This window comes from Rhincodon typus, chromosome 2, assembly GCF_021869965.1.
Source record: "Rhincodon typus isolate 14 chromosome 2, sRhiTyp1.1, whole genome shotgun sequence".
NCBI classification, from domain to species: domain Eukaryota; kingdom Metazoa; phylum Chordata; class Chondrichthyes; order Orectolobiformes; family Rhincodontidae; genus Rhincodon; species Rhincodon typus.
The window spans coordinates 86,791,386-86,810,414 of NC_063333.1; the positions used below are offsets into that span (position 1 = coordinate 86,791,386).

The window sequence follows — 19,029 nt, forward strand, 5'->3', positions numbered from 1 at the left end:
TGTGAATGAACTCTCCCGCCCCCTCGCTTTCTTTTATCTCTCGACTGACTGTAAATTTTAAGACTTTTTTTTGTGTGAATGAAATTCCCTGCGCCACGATATCTTGCTGTCAGGGACGCGTTGCCTGCATTTTTCTTTCCAGGTGAAATGAATTCGCCTTCTCCCTCACTTTGAATCGTCCCTTTTTATTTGTTTTTGCCCCCTCATGCTCTTTCGCCTGGAGGGAAACTGTTGCTCTATGAATAAACACATCAATCAATTGAAAAGCAGCCTGCACCATTGGTTAGCTCAGCAAAGCCATGCAAATACAGCTTGGTCATACACAAAGCGCCACCCCCTGTTGCTGCGGTAACCATTCTTCCTGCCTGATTAGACAGCTTGAAAACTGTTTCACAGATTATATTAAAGAAACAGTGGGAAAGAGACGGGGACATTTTAGGAAGTTAAAAAAGCTCAGCCACAAAACTTTTTTTTTAAATTAAAAAACTCGCGTTGCAATTCTTAAAGCAGCATTCTTCTGCTGCCGTAAGATTTCTTCAGGCAAGTTTTCCCCCCACGAACTTGGTTAAAAAAAAACAAATGCAATTATACAATTTAAAAATAAAACATCTGCAGCTTCGCAGGATGCGTCACTGTTGCCAGGGCTTTTGTGACTCTTATAATCATTAAACACGATCTGGGAGGGTCAGAAATGTTGCAACCGGTTCTTTTTTAGTTGCGTTTCTCGCCGGGTAATTAGCATAATTGTCAAAAAAAATCATGTTTGATTTGTATCTGGTCCTTGCATGACAGATGTGCCGAATTAAATCACAGAACACAGAAGCTTAGGTAGGCAGGGCTAATTTGAATAAAGGATTCAATGTTGTTTTGCAAGGTTTATTTGTTTAGTCTTGCATCTGCTCCGGACCCATCAAATATGAGTAGCTGATGCTATGGATTATTAATGCCGAATTATGTTTAGATAATAATGTTGGGGTTAGCTATGATGTCTCCGAAACTTATTTTGAATGTCTCGGGTCTGTATCTTTCTCAGAAGTGTGATGAATAGAAGTGGATTTGGTATACTAACTGATTTAACCGCTCTCTTTCACCACCTCTCTTTTTTGAATAATTGTATTCTAGCCTGCGTTAGTCCTAGAGAAAGGAAGCCTGTATCTTTAATCAAGTACAGAAGTGAGTGATTGACAGCTAGAAATTGGAGCCGATGAAACAGACAGGCGACCAATGAGAAAGATCCATTAGAAAACACTGGAGGCCCCTGGAGGAGAAGCAAAGGAAAAACGAGTGAATTGAGCACAATCATAGGTCTGGGCTGCCTTGAAAGGACTCTACATCAACTAATTCATGCTATTTACCAAATCTGACGGGAATATTTATATGCGATCGCTCTGCACCCATTCAGGTGAGACCCTGTTCAACTTTTGCAAGCCTGTAGAGCATAACGTGATACAACGTTGCAGAAATACTAATAATAAAACGCTCTCCATTTAATCCCGTTATCTGCATATAAGGAAAACATTTGGGAATTCCACGATGATCGGCCATTACCAATTTACTGTGTGTTTACCACGTTTGCAAGCCCTTTATAATCGATGCGAATGCATACGCACTGATAAGTCCGAAGTACCGGGAGAGGATCAGTTTTGTGCTCTTCCCCCAGCAGTTTGTTCATGTTTGCAGGCTGATCGCTATCTCTCTGGAACAGGTTGGGGCGGTAGTCTGGCATTTTTTTTTGTGAATGGGGAGCTGAAGGCTAATTAAATATGCAAGTTCAGGCGGTCCATTCAAGATTTTTCTTTGGCCACCTTCTGTCGTTGTAGGCTGACCGGGTCCAGCAAGGCACAGTCTATCCATCTAAATGCTGAAGAGTAGGACGAGCTAAGAGTTTGCGATGAGCTGCGGAATCGACGGATACTACGACCAGCAAGTGCCTTACATGATAACAACTCCTGTAAGTGAACTGACAAGTGGGTTCATAAGAAGTTGGCAAACGGAAGGGTTTTTTTTAAAGTTGCTTTATGAAAGACATCATTATTAACTTAGCCGTAGCTCCTTTTAACATTTATAACAAAACACGAGCTGAAAATAAATAGTATTTCAGAAAATTCAATTTGACTTTAATTCACTTCAACTCATACCCCCGCATTCCTGCCTTTCACACTCTCCCCACCCCCCCCCCCCCCCCCGGAAAAAAAACAGGGTTTGGGGAAGCACGTCATATATAAATCTTATTTATACCACAGCTCAACCAGGCTATAATATATAATCATTATGACAAATTATACTACACAGCTTAAGTAAGCAGAAGGTTTTCAGAAGTCTGGAATCAACATCCATCTAGCAGTTGACTCAGGGTCCTGTTGCAAATACGAGTCGAAGAAACATACTTTACTGTGTCAAACTAATCAGGAGATGCGACTTTTGCCCTTCTTCGGCCCTCTTACTATTCCTTGTCTTCAACATGACGCACTTTTACAAATGCATCAACTTTCCAAACAAACCCGCCCTTTTCCTACGTACTTGCGGTTTAATAATATTTCTTAATTGTTTTGGAATCCATGTAATATTCGTAGTCAAGACTGTTCAACACAAACTTTTACTGCTTTGTCATAAGCTGTTTAAAGGAAAATACAGGTTCCACGTTGATAGTGTAGCATCAGGATTTCACTTAAAATAATTAAACCCTCAAAGTGCATAGGCTGATCAACCTGCACTTATTATTTGCTAGAAAGCAGTAAAGTGAGTTTTGAGAACCTGTCTCTCAGTCAGGAGAGAGCCTACAGAATTGTGTGATGGGGTCGTTTCATACATCAGGTGTGCTCCTCCACATTTTAACAACTGTTTTGTATTCTATAGAAGCCACATGGAGGGAAGTGTAGTGAAAGGACAACAAGTGAAAGGAAAAGGAAATTCATTGATACAGATTTAGCTCAAGATTCAGAAGGTAACTTTCTTCAAGATGAAATATTCTTTATTCCGTCCATTTTATCTTCCCATCGCCCACAATTTGTTTTTGTTTTAATTGAAGGTGCTTTAAAGTACCTATTGACGTTTCCACTTACTAGTATTTGTAGTTGTGGGTTAATAGTCACATCTTACCATCAAATATGGTCAGTTCACATATTCAGTAACTTTAGGCACAGGTCGTCAAACAGCTCCCCTCAATATTAATTTCTTATTGTGTACATTAATTCAATCTGCCATAAAACTCCGTATTTTTTCTGTTTGGCAACGTTCTTTAATCTACCGAGATTGTGCATAATAGATAAAATAGTTAAATTAATCCAACCGTTCAATTTTCTGTTGTGCCAAATGGATCCTGGTGATCCGTGTCCTATTCCCGATTAAAATGATGACATGATACGTGAAAAAAAAGTGTTTTTGAACCTGGACATGTTCTTGGTGGTGGATGGGGGTTGGGGGATCTTTAGCAAGCATTACATGAGATTTAGACCTGATCGATATTGCTGTTTAAATTTCTCGTCCGAGTATACAGTATTGCATTCAACTGAAGGATACTGAATGGTAACTCGAGGTGATTAAGTCCGTTTCACGCATTTTTCGGCTGAACTGTTGACTTTAGATTAAAAAATAAACACTATACAACACGCAACAATGTTTTGATTTTCTTCTTCTTTTGCATTGTAGAACTCTTTCAGGATTTGAGCCAGCTACAGGAAACCTGGCTCGCAGAAGGTAAGAAACTCTCAAAGCCCTGGGAGAGAGAATAAAAATGTAGGAAAAGAAAACAATTGCGACGCTTAAAAGTTGCGTTCCTAACGTGAAGCCCAATTAATTGAGCTCTAAAAGAGCCACCTCATGTGTCATGCATACATTATAGACTGTGATTAGTCTGCCTTGGGGAACTCAGGGCTGATCTTCCCAGTGTCATCACAGATTACTAGGAGAAATTGCTTCCAGTTTACAGTCACATCTGCTTTTGGGAAGATCTGTAGCCATCCAGACATCTAGACTTAAGTTTGAAAGCACCATTTAGTTTTGACTGGCGATGATTTTACTTGATCAATCTTCACTGCTGCAGGAGACGTTTTTAAGCGTGAATTATTAAGACACTAGGCTACATCCGAGCTCCGATGGTGCCAAAAAACGAGCTTTGATGTTCTTTAGGTGTTGTTTTCTGATGGCAAAAAGTGTTTATATTCCTCGATTCATCGCGACGGGATGCTTCAGGATTTGAGTGCAAGTGTCTTTTATCCAGCTTGCTCACAGCACACAACTTTAGGTTTGTAGCTGACATTTTAAATCTATTATACTTATCTGAAGGATGTGACAAATTTCGAAGTTAATTGGGTGATTTTGAGACCTATAAGTTGCATATGTCTAAGAGTCTTTTAGTGATATAACTCAGCTCTGTAATTCGTGCCAAAACATGTTTCAATTATTATTGTAAATTTCAAACGACATCACTTTGTTTTATGGAGAATTTTCAGTACTATTTATAGATTGGTCTAAAAGTGTTTAAAATGTGACAGTTTTATACGTTGAAATAATTGCTCAGAGTATTCATTGAAACATGGAACATAAATACATTTCTACTTAACTACACTAATTGTGTGATCATTATATCTGTGTATATATTTAAATATTGGTACTTTAACGTGCTGCCAAAAATAGTTATATAAATATGCCTCAGTTTTGCTGATCTTTTGCAGTTCTAAATGATCCTGGTTTTATCATTGCAACTGCTGAAGATTTGTCCTAATCTGAGTGTCTGGATACCAAGTGGAATGCAATTCATTGGCATTATTCTAAATATATTTGGATGAAACTGATTAATAGTTGAGACAGTGATTTGGAGAAAATCAGTATACGGAAGTAATCAAACAAATTGTTTTGAAAATATGAAAAAGTGAAATATTTGCCTTAATCCATTTCCTAATCCTTTTCAAAGTCCCACTGTGTTGAGTTGCAGCCCTATCTTCTTTTCCTATTAGATATTGTGGCTGCTACCTTATAGAAGCTTGTTAGAGAAAATACTTGTTTCCAGGCAACTCTTAAGTAAGATTGGCCTTAAATAAAATTAATTATTTTCACTCAGTTCTTCTGCTAACATTGTGAGCACATTTTGAGATGTTGAATATCTTGTGAATAGTCTCATTTATATAACTGAGGCCAAAAAGAAGAGGAGGACTAAACATTGTCCTGCCTTTTCATTGGGCTATGTGACATGACCAGGTATTTAAAAGTGTCTGAGATACTGAAAAAGACAACTTCATCCGAAGGTAAATGTTACTGCTAGTTCCTAGACTGGAAAAAGAAATGCTAAGTTACTGAAAACATGTTCCATGTAGTAGTAAATAGATTCTTGTGATGGGCTGGCAAGATGCAATAAAATTTTGGTAAAACATCTATTTGGATGTATTGATAGTTAATTGGTCGCGTATGTGATTAGTTTTCGTTTATTGCCTATGCTACGAAAGCATACTTGAATGTACTAATAATTCAGGTTAAACAGTTTGAATGATTTCACGCCGAAAGAAGTTAATTAATCCGCATACCATATTGCTATTGTACAAGAGGCAACCTTTATTCCTTCTGTTTCTTTTTTCACTCAGCACTTCTAAAGAGCAATGTAGAGTGAGCACTAAACTGCATTTTAAACTCCAATAACATCGAGCTTTTCAACTGCGATTAATGGAGATTCGGGGAGGGCGCAGCTCATGTTGCCAGCAGTTGTCTCAGTGTATGTGGGTAGCATTAAAAGCTTGGGTTATTGAGACAGAGATGATTTTGTTGACATAACAAAGCTGTGCTGTAACCCAGACTTTCACTTTGGCATCTCGTTTGCAAGTTACGATTTGCATCCATAGCCGCCTCGAAAGATTGGTTATTTTTGATAGAGTTGGGTATTCCAGAATTCCGTTGTTCTTCCAACAGTTTTGCAAAGTAGCCTTGGTGCTACGCATCGCCTTTCTGATCAGCAATGTTAGCCCGTATTACCAATGTATTGTTTGCGCTGCAGTTCAAGTTGGTAAACAGTGATGAGCTGACTGGGGACTGGACGTACTGAAAGTAGATAGAGAGTAGCCAAAGTGGATTTACTCATGCAAATATCGGGCAAGATATTTTGAACAGTCCTAAAAATAAAATGTTTCAAAGAAAAAAAAGTGCAACATTTTTCTACTTTGAACTATTTCTGTTCTGTTGTATTGTGATGATCTTGTTTAAAGGCATTGCTGTGGACGCATTGGAAATAGCTGTGCGGGGAGTGAATACTGAGTTTATGCAGAATAATTAGAAGCCACTTAGAAGCGTGTACTAGACGCGTGGGCTACTGTTGTGTTAAAATGCGGCAGCGGTTTGGTTTGGTCGTGCGTTTTGGCATTATCAGTTCCATTGTTCGTTTTCGAACCGAAAACCACAGCGAGAGTAGAGGCGGGTTCGGTTACCTCTGAGCATTATTTATATGAAGTGCGTTTGTTTAAGCCGCCGTCCTTGCCGTCCCCTCATTTGTTATGTTATTCCCAATATACTTGCATTAGCCACTTCCATTCCCTTCTGACAGTTTGCAATAAGTCAGCAAGTTCGTTACCATGTCATCAATCCCATTGTTGATCAGCTGTCCTGAGTATAAACTTCATATCCAATCACAAGTTTTCCTTCCATTGATTTCTTCTTTAGATTTTTTTAAAATTACAAACTTCCTTGATTGACTTCAGTCTTCGGCGATTTGAATAGAGGCCCGGCTGTTCCAATGGCATTGCTGGCTCAAGGAGCTTTGGACCAATTTTGTTGAACTAGTGCCCAGTGTTGAACTAGTACTAAGCTCTTAGAACTTGGCATTGATTTATAATAGGTTGCTCATCAAGTCCCATCGAGTGCTGAGTGTGGAAAATGGAGGAAAAAAATCCACTGGAGCTGCAGAATTAGTTTTAAACGCTGTGGTTAAGGCATATTGTGCGACAGCACAGAAAGAGCTTTGTTATGAAGCTGACTGATGTTATTCTTGACTTGGTACTCAAATAGAGAAGATTTCGAAAAGTTGGGTAGTATCCCATTTGCCAGCATTGATCATCAGCACTTGAACGGACAAATGTACCAAAATATTTGTATGAAAACAAATATATTTTATTCTTCTGCCAGATGGGCACCATACCTTGGTTCACGTAGCAAAATAGAGCTGTAAAGAGTAGCTAAATTCAAACAATGGTTGAGGATTTGATTGTGAAGTAGGATATGTGTTTGTCTCTTGGGCAGTCTCTCATTAACACAGTAACCACTTCAGAGATTTATACTGTTACATAGGTTAACAGTAGTTCCCAACAGGTAGCATTGCTACTTTTTTTTTCCAATTAGTTTACCATGGTTCTGCTCTGCTAATAGGAAGCATTGAAATCACAGTACTGCACAACATCAGCTTATTAAGCGTGTGATGGAAAATCATTGTCAGCCCCAAGCTAAGAAAGGCACTACATATGTTAATGAATTTCAGCATTTTAATTTTGACTATAAATACAAACAATGAATAAGTGTTTACAGGGAAAGTTCACGTTTCCCTTAAACAACCGTACTCCCCTCCTCCTCCACAGGCCAAAGGCTGTGACGTTGGTCCCAGCGGTCTGACACTCCAAATCTGAATTGATTCTCTGAAGAAAGGTGGGGTTTCATTTTTGCTGCTGTCTTCAGTAATTGTTATGGTCAGTTTTCTTATTCATTGTTAGCAAGCAATAACTTTTCAAAAAAAAATCTTAAGTATAAGTTACTGTTTGTTAAATTTCCAGTTTCATGCAATTGGGTGTGTTCCTCATTCAAGTATTTTTCTTTTAAATGGAGTAGCCAATTAGTGGTGACTTCCATTAACCCTCTCCTGCTTGAGTTGTGGAGGCAGTTCTTTGTTGTTTGCCAATGTCTGCAATTTTCTAAATAGTTTTCACACGACATCACAATAAATGTGGACCGTGGATACTCCCTTAGAATGGATATTCACAATTGCAGATCCTGAAATAACTCCTTTCTCTAAACTGAGCCCCAAATTACTTAATATTTGCAGTTATTCTTAGTTTGTTTAAATAGAAAACAAATACTGTTTTGATTGGATAGTTTTTCATCTCATTATTTTTTTAATTTCTTGAACTGCAGAATTGCAGTTGTAATTTAGGTAGAATGCATAGATTAAATATATATGGGCTTGACTTTAACTTAGTACCATTATATACTAAAGGTATATGCATCCTGTTCAGCCTTCAGATAATTTTGCCCAATGGTTTAAAAGAACATTTATTTTTTATCCTTGTTGCAGGGTCCTGTTGAGGGAGAGTGTTATCTGACTTTCAGCTGAGAAGTAGAAGTCTCTTTCCTTAGTACTGCTTGGATTGTGATGGAGTATAAATGTAGAAGTTGGTTTCCCACTTTTAAATAGTGGAAACTGGCTTCTTTAGTCTGACCAGAGTATCATGCAGTTTCACATTTTTGCGGAATGTGAATCCGTTCATTTCCACAACTTTGGTCTCTTATGTTACGGAGTTTTACCGATGGAGGGAGAATTAGGTGCCTGTTTTTACTCCATTGTGGCAAAAGCTTTGAGATTTTTAAGCTTTAATGTCCAAATCCTCTTTGTCTAGTAATGTCAGGGTAAGCAATTTTCATTTTAAAGTCAATGTTAATTTCAAACCAGATCATAGTGACCTATCTTTACTTTTGATATTCAGATGCTACTATTCTTAAAGAGGCCAATGCATCTTGTGCCATTTCCTTGATGCCCTGTCTACAGTTTGCATCAGCAGTTATAAGAAATTGCTGATCAACCTAAATGAACTGGGTCATTTACTTTAAATGCTCGGTGGTTGTCATTGAATGTCTATATTTGTACCAGAATGTGGTCAGCCACATTGAGTAAAAAAAAAGTAAAAAGGTTATTTCAGAAATTGTTTATAAAATTCCACAAATTTTCTGTTGATTTTAAAAATATTATTACAGCAAAAATGAGCTGGCTAATTTGCTCATTTGGCGACTGTAGCTTTCTAGGAGGTCCATATCAGAAATATAGGTGCACGCCAATTTAGATGGTCAATAACCAGTGTGCGCCTAGATTCCTTGTATGTGCTGACAGTGGGCTCACCTCCTCGCAAACTGTAGGAAGTAAATTGTTAGGTTGGTAAAACTTTCTTTTTCGATTTTCTCATATTTTCCCACAGTAATCACCTCTCTGCCGGGATATGATACCCTGTGTAGCAGTTTGCTGAGTCAGCTATTATTGACTTGTGAAACTTGACAGATAGTGTCCATAGCTATTCAACCACAGGGGTCATAAGTAAAAACCTGTCTTGACCTGATGTCCACAAGCCTCACTGGACAATGCTGAAGTAGATGTTCACTTCTCTTCTTGGTGCATTGAGGCTAACTAAACTTTGACATTTTACTAGCTGATTTCCACTAACTCTACAAAGATTGTGGATTGATCTTGAGACTTTTTTGTTCTGTATGATTTAGATAAGCTCTCTAAAATTACCTCCTAGGGTTATCAAGGAGTGTGCAGTTTTCTCTGATGAAAAGCAGTATCTGAGCAGCATGCTGAACCCACTGAATAACATTCTGTGATTTAATTTTAAATGTTCTCCAATTAATTCTCCCATTTGTACATTAATACTGCTCTTTTCTTGGTGTGTTTCTCTTCATGAATTATTACTTACAAAATATGTTTAACATCGGTTTGGTTCAATACCAAAATTATGTACTGTTTAAAAGTGTAATCATAACATTTAATAGATCTGAATTAAATTGATCTCATGTACAGATCTATCCAGATTGTTTCGACAGTTGCTGCTTGTTTTGATACCAATTCTGATAGACTGAAATTAGCTCAATTCTTGGGATCACAGTGAAAATTTAAACAGAGGTCATGAGGGTGATGGAAAATTATGATAAGGCTTAGCAGAATACCAAACCATGTCTCATTCTCATAGCATTCCCTGGCAAATTCTTACTGAATTCTTTAAACACAATTCAAAGCATAATGCAGCAGCAGGCGTACATTGCTTCCATGATCTGCAGGACGAGGGGTCTAGTGGAGCAAGTTGGTTAGAGTTGGGTAGCTCTTCAACGACTGGTGCATCATTCATTCATTCAGATATAATCAACCAAATTGCCTTCTGTGTCATACATTTTGCTATTTTGTTTTTCTTTACTTGCACAGTCCGAAATGTTTCCAAAATGATATAAGAAATGGAAAGGATGATTGTCCAAGAGATTTGCATGTGTCAACATGTTTGAAAGAAAAAGGAAAGTGGTGGAGAATTTCTGTGCAGTTCTCATGATATTTGCACTTTGATGAAAGACTAGCCAAAACGCTGGAGTCAGAGTAAATCGCTGCTCTGCGCTATTTATGTTGATTCAAATAAAAGCATTAAGAATCTTTATACGTGTAAGAACCTATGAAATCAAAACTGAGTTGTTAAACTCTTTAAAATTTGGGGAACAAGAACAGGGATTGTGGAGTTTTAAATTAGTAAGGTTTTCTGAGTAATCAAAATATAGTAGCAAATATTGACCACACTTTTGGATACTTGTTGACTTTATAAAACAGTGTAAAGTGGGTAATAGTGAACTGGCAGTCTGTTGTATATTTCTCCTAATTTTTAATCAAAAATTATAAAAGGAGCTGTCAATTCACTCGTTTGTTTTGTATTGTTGTCATAGAAAGTCAAAAGCTAGCTCCTTGAAGAGATTGTACAGTTAGTGTTGATACTATTAAAACATTTCTGCTTTTTGACCTTGCTGTAGCAAATATGGTCTAAATCTAAATAGTTGAATCCCTTTTTTCACCCGGATGTAGTCCATGATGAACAGAGCCTCGGCTTTACATTTTCCACTTTACTCTCAGTTGAATTATCAATAACAATCTGCTTGGCATCAAAGTTCCACCAAAAATGAAACCTCACTACCGTAACAAAAATGAAACCTCACTACCATAATACCTCTTAATGCTGTCATCCTTCAAACTGAATATTGCAAAACACAGCAAAAACTGGAGTCTTCCCTTCGACAATTCCTGTCTCAATTCTGAAATCATGCTGAATGTGCCTGTTGAAAATTTGAATAAATGAAATGATATGTATTCCACATCACAGCTTGGTGTACAAAGTAACCAAAGAATATGAAGGGTAACATTTAAAGTTGTCATATATATAAAGAATATATATATATTTCTAAAACATTTTAATTATAATTTGGATCCCAATATTTAAAGTTGTCATCTAAATTATAACTTTGAAGGTCATTCCCTGCTGTTATTTTCTGTTTCTGTTCTATTGTAGTCTTTGTACTCTCTTCCACCCCGTTTATATCTTAAGTATGCCTTGCATTGATTGTTTGCGCTTTTAAATACGGCATTTAAAACAAAACCAAATCCTCCACAATCTCTACTGGAAGGACCTTTATAATGGATATGACTTTTTACAAGCTTTTCTGTTTTTGGTTCAAGCGTCAGAATATATCAGAAATTACATAAAGCTGACTCCTTCATATTTCATCTTACGATTGTGTAAGATCATTGCATGTGCAAAGAATAAACTCTTTCTCTGGTATCACAGGGAAGTTAAATCTCAGCGTCTTCTCTGGCAAATATGTTAAAGGCTGATTTGTTTGCTAAAATGGGTTTTATTTAATGGTGGATTTGCAGTTCTTTGGGCTGCGGATGTTTTTGTAGGACCAACTCACCATGTCAAATATACTGCTGATTATTGAAAGGAAATGTGAGTGGCTTTGACAAAATGTTGGAATTCAGAATAAATCAAAAGCTTTTGTTTAACATTCAGTATTTTCACACATTTTCCTTTTTTTTTTCTCCTTTTCAACAGCTCAAGTCCCTGACAATGATGAACAGTTTGTGCCAGATTTCCAGTCTGAAAACTGTAAGTACAGTATGACTCAGCTGATTACCCTTTTTCATTCTGTTTATAAAATTGAGCAAATAACATTTTATGGTGTTTTGGATTGAAGGAGGTGATGCGCAGTGGGGTCTTTTTTCCTTCCCTTTCTGTGTAACATCAGCAAAGCCAGGATTTGGGCTGTATGTTATGAATGAGGCTGTTGTGGCTGCAGTCAACTCTAGGAAATACCAACTGGATCAAGGTGTTAAACAGAGAGAGATCTGTCATTCATATGTTCTCTGGACTGAAGACAGATGGGGAACCAATTGCATGCAGTTTTGGCAGCTCGAGCCAACTCTCGTTACAGTAACATGAATTCATTGCATGCTCTGTTGAAAAAGCTGGGCAGTCAGTTTAATACACAAACATTGGTGTTGATTAATGCACATAAATCAACCTATTGCCGTTTTGCAGTGAAAATTTTCAAACTGAGATCCCCAAGGTCATCATGTTTCACAATCTTTTTCAATGATTGTTGTTTTCTTCCCAGTGGTTGACACCATATTTCAGAAGCTAGGGCGGTGTCCCTGGGAGTGTGCTAGTATCTATAGGGGGTCCGGAACATACAGACACACACATAGTCACACACATTTAATAGGGATAATTTTAGATGCTGATGTCCACAGGACAGAGCTTCGCTTAATGTAGTTGCTCATCAGGAATTTAGAGACAACAGGAGCAGGTACCTAAACTCTTAAGAAATACTTTCCCAACATTTGTAGAAGTTCATTACCTTACTCCTCATAGACCAAAACACATCAAATCAATATAGATGGTGAAGGTTGTGAATACTTCATGGTTTACACTTTCTAATTAAATTTGCGCAATTTTAGCCTTGCTGATGTGGACTCAATTTTTTTTCAGTTGTTCAACATTTAAAATAGATAGTAGTCAAGCATTATTATGAAACCTTTGTTTAAAAACAATTTTCTTTTTCATTATTCCTTGCTGTGTACTTCTACCAAAGTAGAATCATAGAATCATAGAATTTTACAGTACAGAAGGAGGCCATTCGACCCATCGTGTCTGTACTTGCTCCTGAAAAAGCTACCCAGCTCATCACACTCTCCAGCCCTCAGATCTCCGTAGCTCTCTAACTGCATCACTTTCAAATATATATCCAGCTCTCTTTTGAAACCTTGTATAAAATCCACCTCCACCATTCTCCCTGGCAGTGCATTCCAAATCCTAACAACTCTTTGAGTAAAGAACTTTTTCTTTATCTCAATTGTAGTTCTCTTGCTGACAATCTTAAAATGGCTGATTGTGAAAATCACAAAATAATTTCGCACTTTTTCACTGAATGTTATCATGATTTAATATCTTTCCTCCAAAAATAACTTTTAATTTCAGTTGATGAAGTTTTTAGTTTATTGAGCTGTCACTTATGATAATCCCAGTGTTAATGGCCTTCAGATGATCTCCAGATGATGTAGAAATTAAAGCATGCATTAATTAAAATGCTGGATTCCATCGTCACCAATACTGACAATGTGGTCAACTAAATCAGATGTTAAGTTTGAGCTGACCATGTTTTCTGGCCACAATGGTCTGGATGACTTTGTCCATTTTTACAGGCTGTATGTGAGTTACTGATTACTGGGGAACTGCTTACCAGTTGGGTTTTGTTTAAATGTTTTGTCTCTTATTCACAAAGTGCTCAGAAATATACCTATTATTGAAGTGACTAGAGTGATGATCAGTACATGATCACATGCTGGACGAATGGCAAGTCAAAATCATATCCAGTGTGTGTATGTGAGTGTGTGTGTGTGGCGACTAAAGGGGAAATGTTGTGAAAGAAGACTATGGGCCCAATCTTCCCAGGCCCTGAATGACTAGGGCTGTTACTTGGGAAACTTTTGTGAGAAATTCAGCAAGGCCTTCCTTGATGTTAGGAGCAACCAGTTATATTTTCCAACTGAGGTCTGAATATCGGGATGAGACTCTTGCTAATGAGCAGCGAGAAGTTTATTAACAGGGATTATTGCTTATTATCACCCAAATTAATACCTAATCTCACCCTATTAGTATACACATTCCTATTCTACCTCATGCTGGATAGAAACTAGATGCCAAGAACTGCCAACATGAATGTCAGAGCGGGCACCGACGACTCCTGCTTGCTGCTTATTCCTCTGGACTTCCATCTAGGACACCGGGCACCAATGCCTCATGGCACCCTTCCGGGCAGTGTCTGTGCACATGCATTCCACCTGTGCCAGCAAAAGTACATCTGTTTCCACTTGCTTTTTAACACAGATACCTAGCCAGGAAACTTGCCATGGTTGTCAGTAGTAATCAGTCAAGGAGGTGGTCATGTTGCTGTATGGCACCTTATGCCATCAATGTATGTGGCAAGTGTATTGTATTGGAAGCAAATGACTGTGCCTCCAAGTTTAAGAGAGATAGACCTCAGTCAGGTTGAGGGAGAGACCCAATAGGGAGTTCTGCACAATAAGTTCAGGGCAGCCTCTGCTTTCAGTCCAGGGATTTGGGCATGGACATTTGGCCACTCAGGGCTGTCAGGGTCAGGCCTCTCCCCTTGTAGGGAATGCTGGGCACCCCATCACCCATCTTGACTCTTCCTGCCCTATTGTCAAATGAGGGAAAGGGATGGATTGAGTGAAATGAAAGTGGGTGGCACAGCTATTAGTGCCTGTGCAAGTGGGAGAAAGTTGGCGAGGTGCCCTGAGTGAGTGGGTGGTGCAGAGGCCATGAAGGATTAGTGGTCTGGGAGAACTGGGTTGGGAGTGAATAGTGACAGCGAGTGACAGAAGGTGTTGCAGGCAACATTGACAGCAGTAGAGCAGGGTGCAGTGGGTACAGTAGCAGAGGAAAAGCGAGTTTGATTTGGCAGAGAGAAGTCGGTAGCACCTACCTTTTGGAGTGGTGAAAGTCCTCATCCTTCTTCCTAACAATGCTGCGCCTTCCTTTAGATGGCTGAGACCACACTGACCAGGCTGCCAGGGATGGTGTCATGGTCTCCTCTTGCCAGTTCTTTGGGAAGAGAAAACCCCTTCTCTTTACCACCCCATCCAAAAGGATTTCCAAGTCTCTGTTGGCAAAAAGAGGTGCTAATTTCTTCTTGTCTGCCACGTCCAGGTGAAATATCCACCAGCACTTGACTTCGTGCCCGAAAACATTTTAAATATAACGCCAGCACCAGGAATCCCAGGGTATTGCAGCAGTGGCGAGTACTATCAGCTGTGACAAATGAGAGGGCCAGGTAGCGTCAGCCAAGAGGAGTGCCATAGGGCCATGGTATATAGTGAACAAGATGAGTTTGGCACAATAGCACAAGAAAACTTGCAAGGCCTCACAAAGAGAAACCTTCCATTAAAATTCAATGAAAACATTACATTGCTAAAATATCGCGAGCTTCAGCCTAGGTTACTAAATATGAAACACTCTCATCTTGAAGAAAAGTTTATAACTTGGAAAAATTGTTTTGGTCTGTGAGGCCGTCCCTGTGATTGCTGTAGTTTAGTGGGATAGAGGATTTGTGTTTACATAGTGCTGTAGGTGAGAAATGCCTGAAAGTTCTTTATGTACAGTGAATTACTTTGGAATACAGTTGCGCGAGTCAGGTAGACATTCATTTTTTGCATAAGAAAACTTTACAAGCAGCAGTGGCATAAATAGCAATAAATAAGTTATCCTATGTTTAGTGATGTTTGTTGATAGAATTCTAGCAGTAGCTTGTTGTTGCTGTTGTCGATCAGAGGAGAAAACCATCCCACACCCAATTTTTACTGACATCTTTGCTATCAATTATGCTATTGTCAATTTATGCAATGCTCTAATGCATGTGGATTGACACTGCTGCTGTTAAAGGTAGAAATACCCAATTAGAACAAGAGCAAAACTGTGTTTCTCTAACAATGAGCAGTGGCTGCTTACAAAAGCTGAACAACTGTCCTCAGTGGTACTTAGGACCTGGTCATTCATTTCTGTCTGACTGTGAAAAACTGGCTTCTTAGCTTAAGCTGTGCACCATCACAGCACATTCAACATTGTTAACATATATGAATTTTACAGTGATATTGGCAAAACGTTGTGATGACAGACAGACAGTCACAAATGGACATTTTGATTGGTTTTACAGGCAGTACAGTGGATTTACACATCCAAAAAATGCTTAAATCCATATTTGCAATTTTTGTGCAACAACGCACAAGCAGTTCTGGTGCGCATTTAGCATCTTCAAGTGAGCCTCAGCACAAGTGGACAATTAAATCGTTTACAGTGGCATACATTTTAGGAGATCATCCCAGTTATGAGAATTTGAGACTGAGTCCTGATGAAGGGTTTTGGCCTGAAACGTTGACTTTCATGCTCCTTGGATGCTGTCTGACCGGCAGTGCTTTTCCAGCTCCACCTTCATTGACTCTAGCTTCCTGCATCTGCAGTCCCTACTGTGTCCAAGTGTGAGAATTAGCTGTTGTATTTTATTTACACATGTGATTTCAGTGTCTGTATGCACATTGATGCAGTGTGATTACCTTTGTTTGGAGGTGATCAGCGTGACCTTTGGCTTTGAATTTTATTATGAAGTGTTGAAGATTTAAAATGCTCATTCAAGCATTCATGTGTAAATCTCAATATTAAGTTCTATGTCTGCTGATATCTTTGTAATTGTTCATGCAATATTTATGATTATCCTGATCTTGGCACCGTTTTGCTTTAAAGAGCTTCTGCTTTTTCTCTCAACAGCCCTTCCTTCACCATTAAAATGTGGATTTGTTATGCACAGTGACAGATGTCGAGAAGCAAGTTTGGCAAACTGCTCTGACAGTAAACCTGTTAACATTTCAATACTGCTGTAGCTTTTTAAAGAAAGCTGCAGTTGTTGGAGGAAGGGATGTAGTGTAGCTAATCAATTTTATGTCCTCTAGTCCTGTTCTCCCCAGATAATCTGGTGGCTATTCTTAAGAACATTAAAAATGAGTGCTAGTCAGCCATTTAGAAATGGAAGACAACACACTCATATCTTCACGCTACTCAAAATGTGCACATTCATATCTAGTCACTGGATAGTGATCAGGAGAGGCAATTCCTTTTCTAGCCAAGACAACCTGAGACAATTTGTAGCACTGCATCACAACTCTGTCTAGGGTCAACTCAGTCAGCTCAGACCTGGATATAAAAACCGAAAGAACTGCGAAGGCTGTAAATCAGGAACAAAAACAAAGTTGCTGCAAAAGCTCAGCAGGTCTGGCAGCATCTGTGAAGGAAAAAACAAGAGTTAATGTTTCAGGTCCCATTCTGAGGAAGGGTCACCGGACCTGAAACGCTAACTCTGTTTTTTCCTTCACAGATGCTGCCAGACCTGCTGAGCTTTTCCACCTACTTTGTTTCAGACCTGGATATGTCAGTTTCTCAAGGAGCACAAATATGGGTTGTGAGATTATATCTACTGAACAAGTGATCTGAATATCATCAATAACAGAATAAAAATTTATAAGGATATTTCCTTATAAACAAGGAATTATTTTAAAATATGTTCATTGGTCTTTTAATCAATATTGCAATTATCTCAGATACAATGCAGCAGACTGTAGATATGGGATCGGATAATTCTGTGACCTAGTTAACCATTTACCTGTTGTTTCATATACATTTTGCTCAGCTTTTTTTCTCTGTACCTTGTGATTTTAAAATTAAAAAAAACTCTGTAGGTTGGTGGGGAGGAGGCAAAGGAATAAGCCACCAACCGCTAATCCAAATGGTCAGCAGTTCAGGACTCTATAGTCTACTGCAGGGAAGTGTGACTCCTGTAGTGGGATTCAAAGCCTTGTTAAAAGGCCTCAACTCTTCCTTGCTGGGACAGGATATTATGCAGCTCTAGTAAAGAAAGTATATTAAAAACATTCTTGAAAGGTAAACGTGATTAATGGAGTTGGGTGCAATAGATGAATTTATATATTTTTTGTATTTTAAGAAATGTAGAGCTGTTAACAACCGAACGACCCTGAATGCAGAAAAGCGAAGTAATTTTAATTTCCATTGCCATGTAACTTCAAAACGGATTTCTATGTAGTTCTGAACGCGTGTATTTTATGAAACAGAACTTGGAAGAAAAATGTCCAATCAGCGAACCAGATCTGAATTCAGAAAATTTTAGAGGAATAAATTTAAGATTTGGTACTAAAAGTATATTGCTCGCTTCCAAATGTAATGTTTAAATTGATTTGAATGTGCGCATTACTTGGAAGAAGCAATAAAAAATAACCCTAATACAGAATGTTCTCCCTGAATTTACAAATTTAAATAGGCTGATCCTAGTACAATTGTCTGTAAAAGAATACAGCCAGTAGAAAAACAATCAGTTTGGATTTTGGAGGCATTAATGGTGAAACATAACATAAAGGATTTAACAATGTAAAGGACTACATTGAGAAAATGAACTTCTTTGATCACTTAACGGGGTAAACAGTAACTAAGTTTGTCCAAGTGATGTCCCCCTGCCCCCCCACCTCCCTTGAGCCTTGCTGCCATGATCATACTGGGGTTTAGATTTAGAGGCGATGAAGAATTAAAATGTTAGAAATATGTTCAAGATCTGAACAGACAACTTGGAACGGAGCCTAATTTTGTTTTGGATTCTGGACATTGACAACGATTTCAGTAGCTGAGACTTGTCTTCAGTTTTGCCGTGAGCCATGTACATGATACTGAACCATTGTCAGAAACTTCAACTGAAGCCAGCCCATTAAGGTCATAAACTCCCAATACAATAGAGATGAAAACAGTTGCTGCTTCAGCTTTGCTCAGTCCCCAAACATCCCATTTACAGACTGCCAAACTCTGTGTGCCTTGTAGATCTAATTGATTAATCGTCCCATGTAATCCTCCCAAAGGTTTCAAGACCTTTCAAGAGGGGCACAATGTTTGTATCTTACAAAGTTGTGAAAAAAAGATTTTCTGCAAGGTTTACGTATTAAGTATTGTAAATTTAGGATTAGCTAGACAGAAGGTGCCAAAGAAATCTTTTTAATTCACAACTTTCATATATTTTTATCTTATTTGATTGGTTTTGTTTTACAAGTGAATGGCAGGGTTCAGTGTGTTTAAGTTGGAGTGAGCTTTAAAATAAATAAATAATTAAAATTCAGCTTTCCTTAGCAGCTTGGGGCAG

At 38.4% G+C, this 19,029-nt stretch overlaps 1 protein-coding gene across 1 annotated transcript in view; it reads left to right on the top strand.

Moving 5' to 3' along the window:
* The first annotated feature begins 837 nt into the window (after positions 1–837).
* The window catches only part of etv1 (ETS variant transcription factor 1), a 139,041-nt gene continuing 120,849 nt past the window's right edge, over positions 838–19,029 (top strand). The window contains exons 1-6 of the mRNA XM_048608512.1: positions 838–1,016; positions 1,123–1,402; positions 1,821–1,951; positions 2,857–2,944; positions 3,649–3,696; positions 11,817–11,870. Of these exons, the coding sequence (XP_048464469.1) occupies positions 1,892–1,951; positions 2,857–2,944; positions 3,649–3,696; positions 11,817–11,870 (250 nt within the window). The 5' untranslated portion in view covers positions 838–1,016; positions 1,123–1,402; positions 1,821–1,891. The remainder of the gene's footprint in view (positions 1,017–1,122; positions 1,403–1,820; positions 1,952–2,856; positions 2,945–3,648; positions 3,697–11,816; positions 11,871–19,029) is intronic.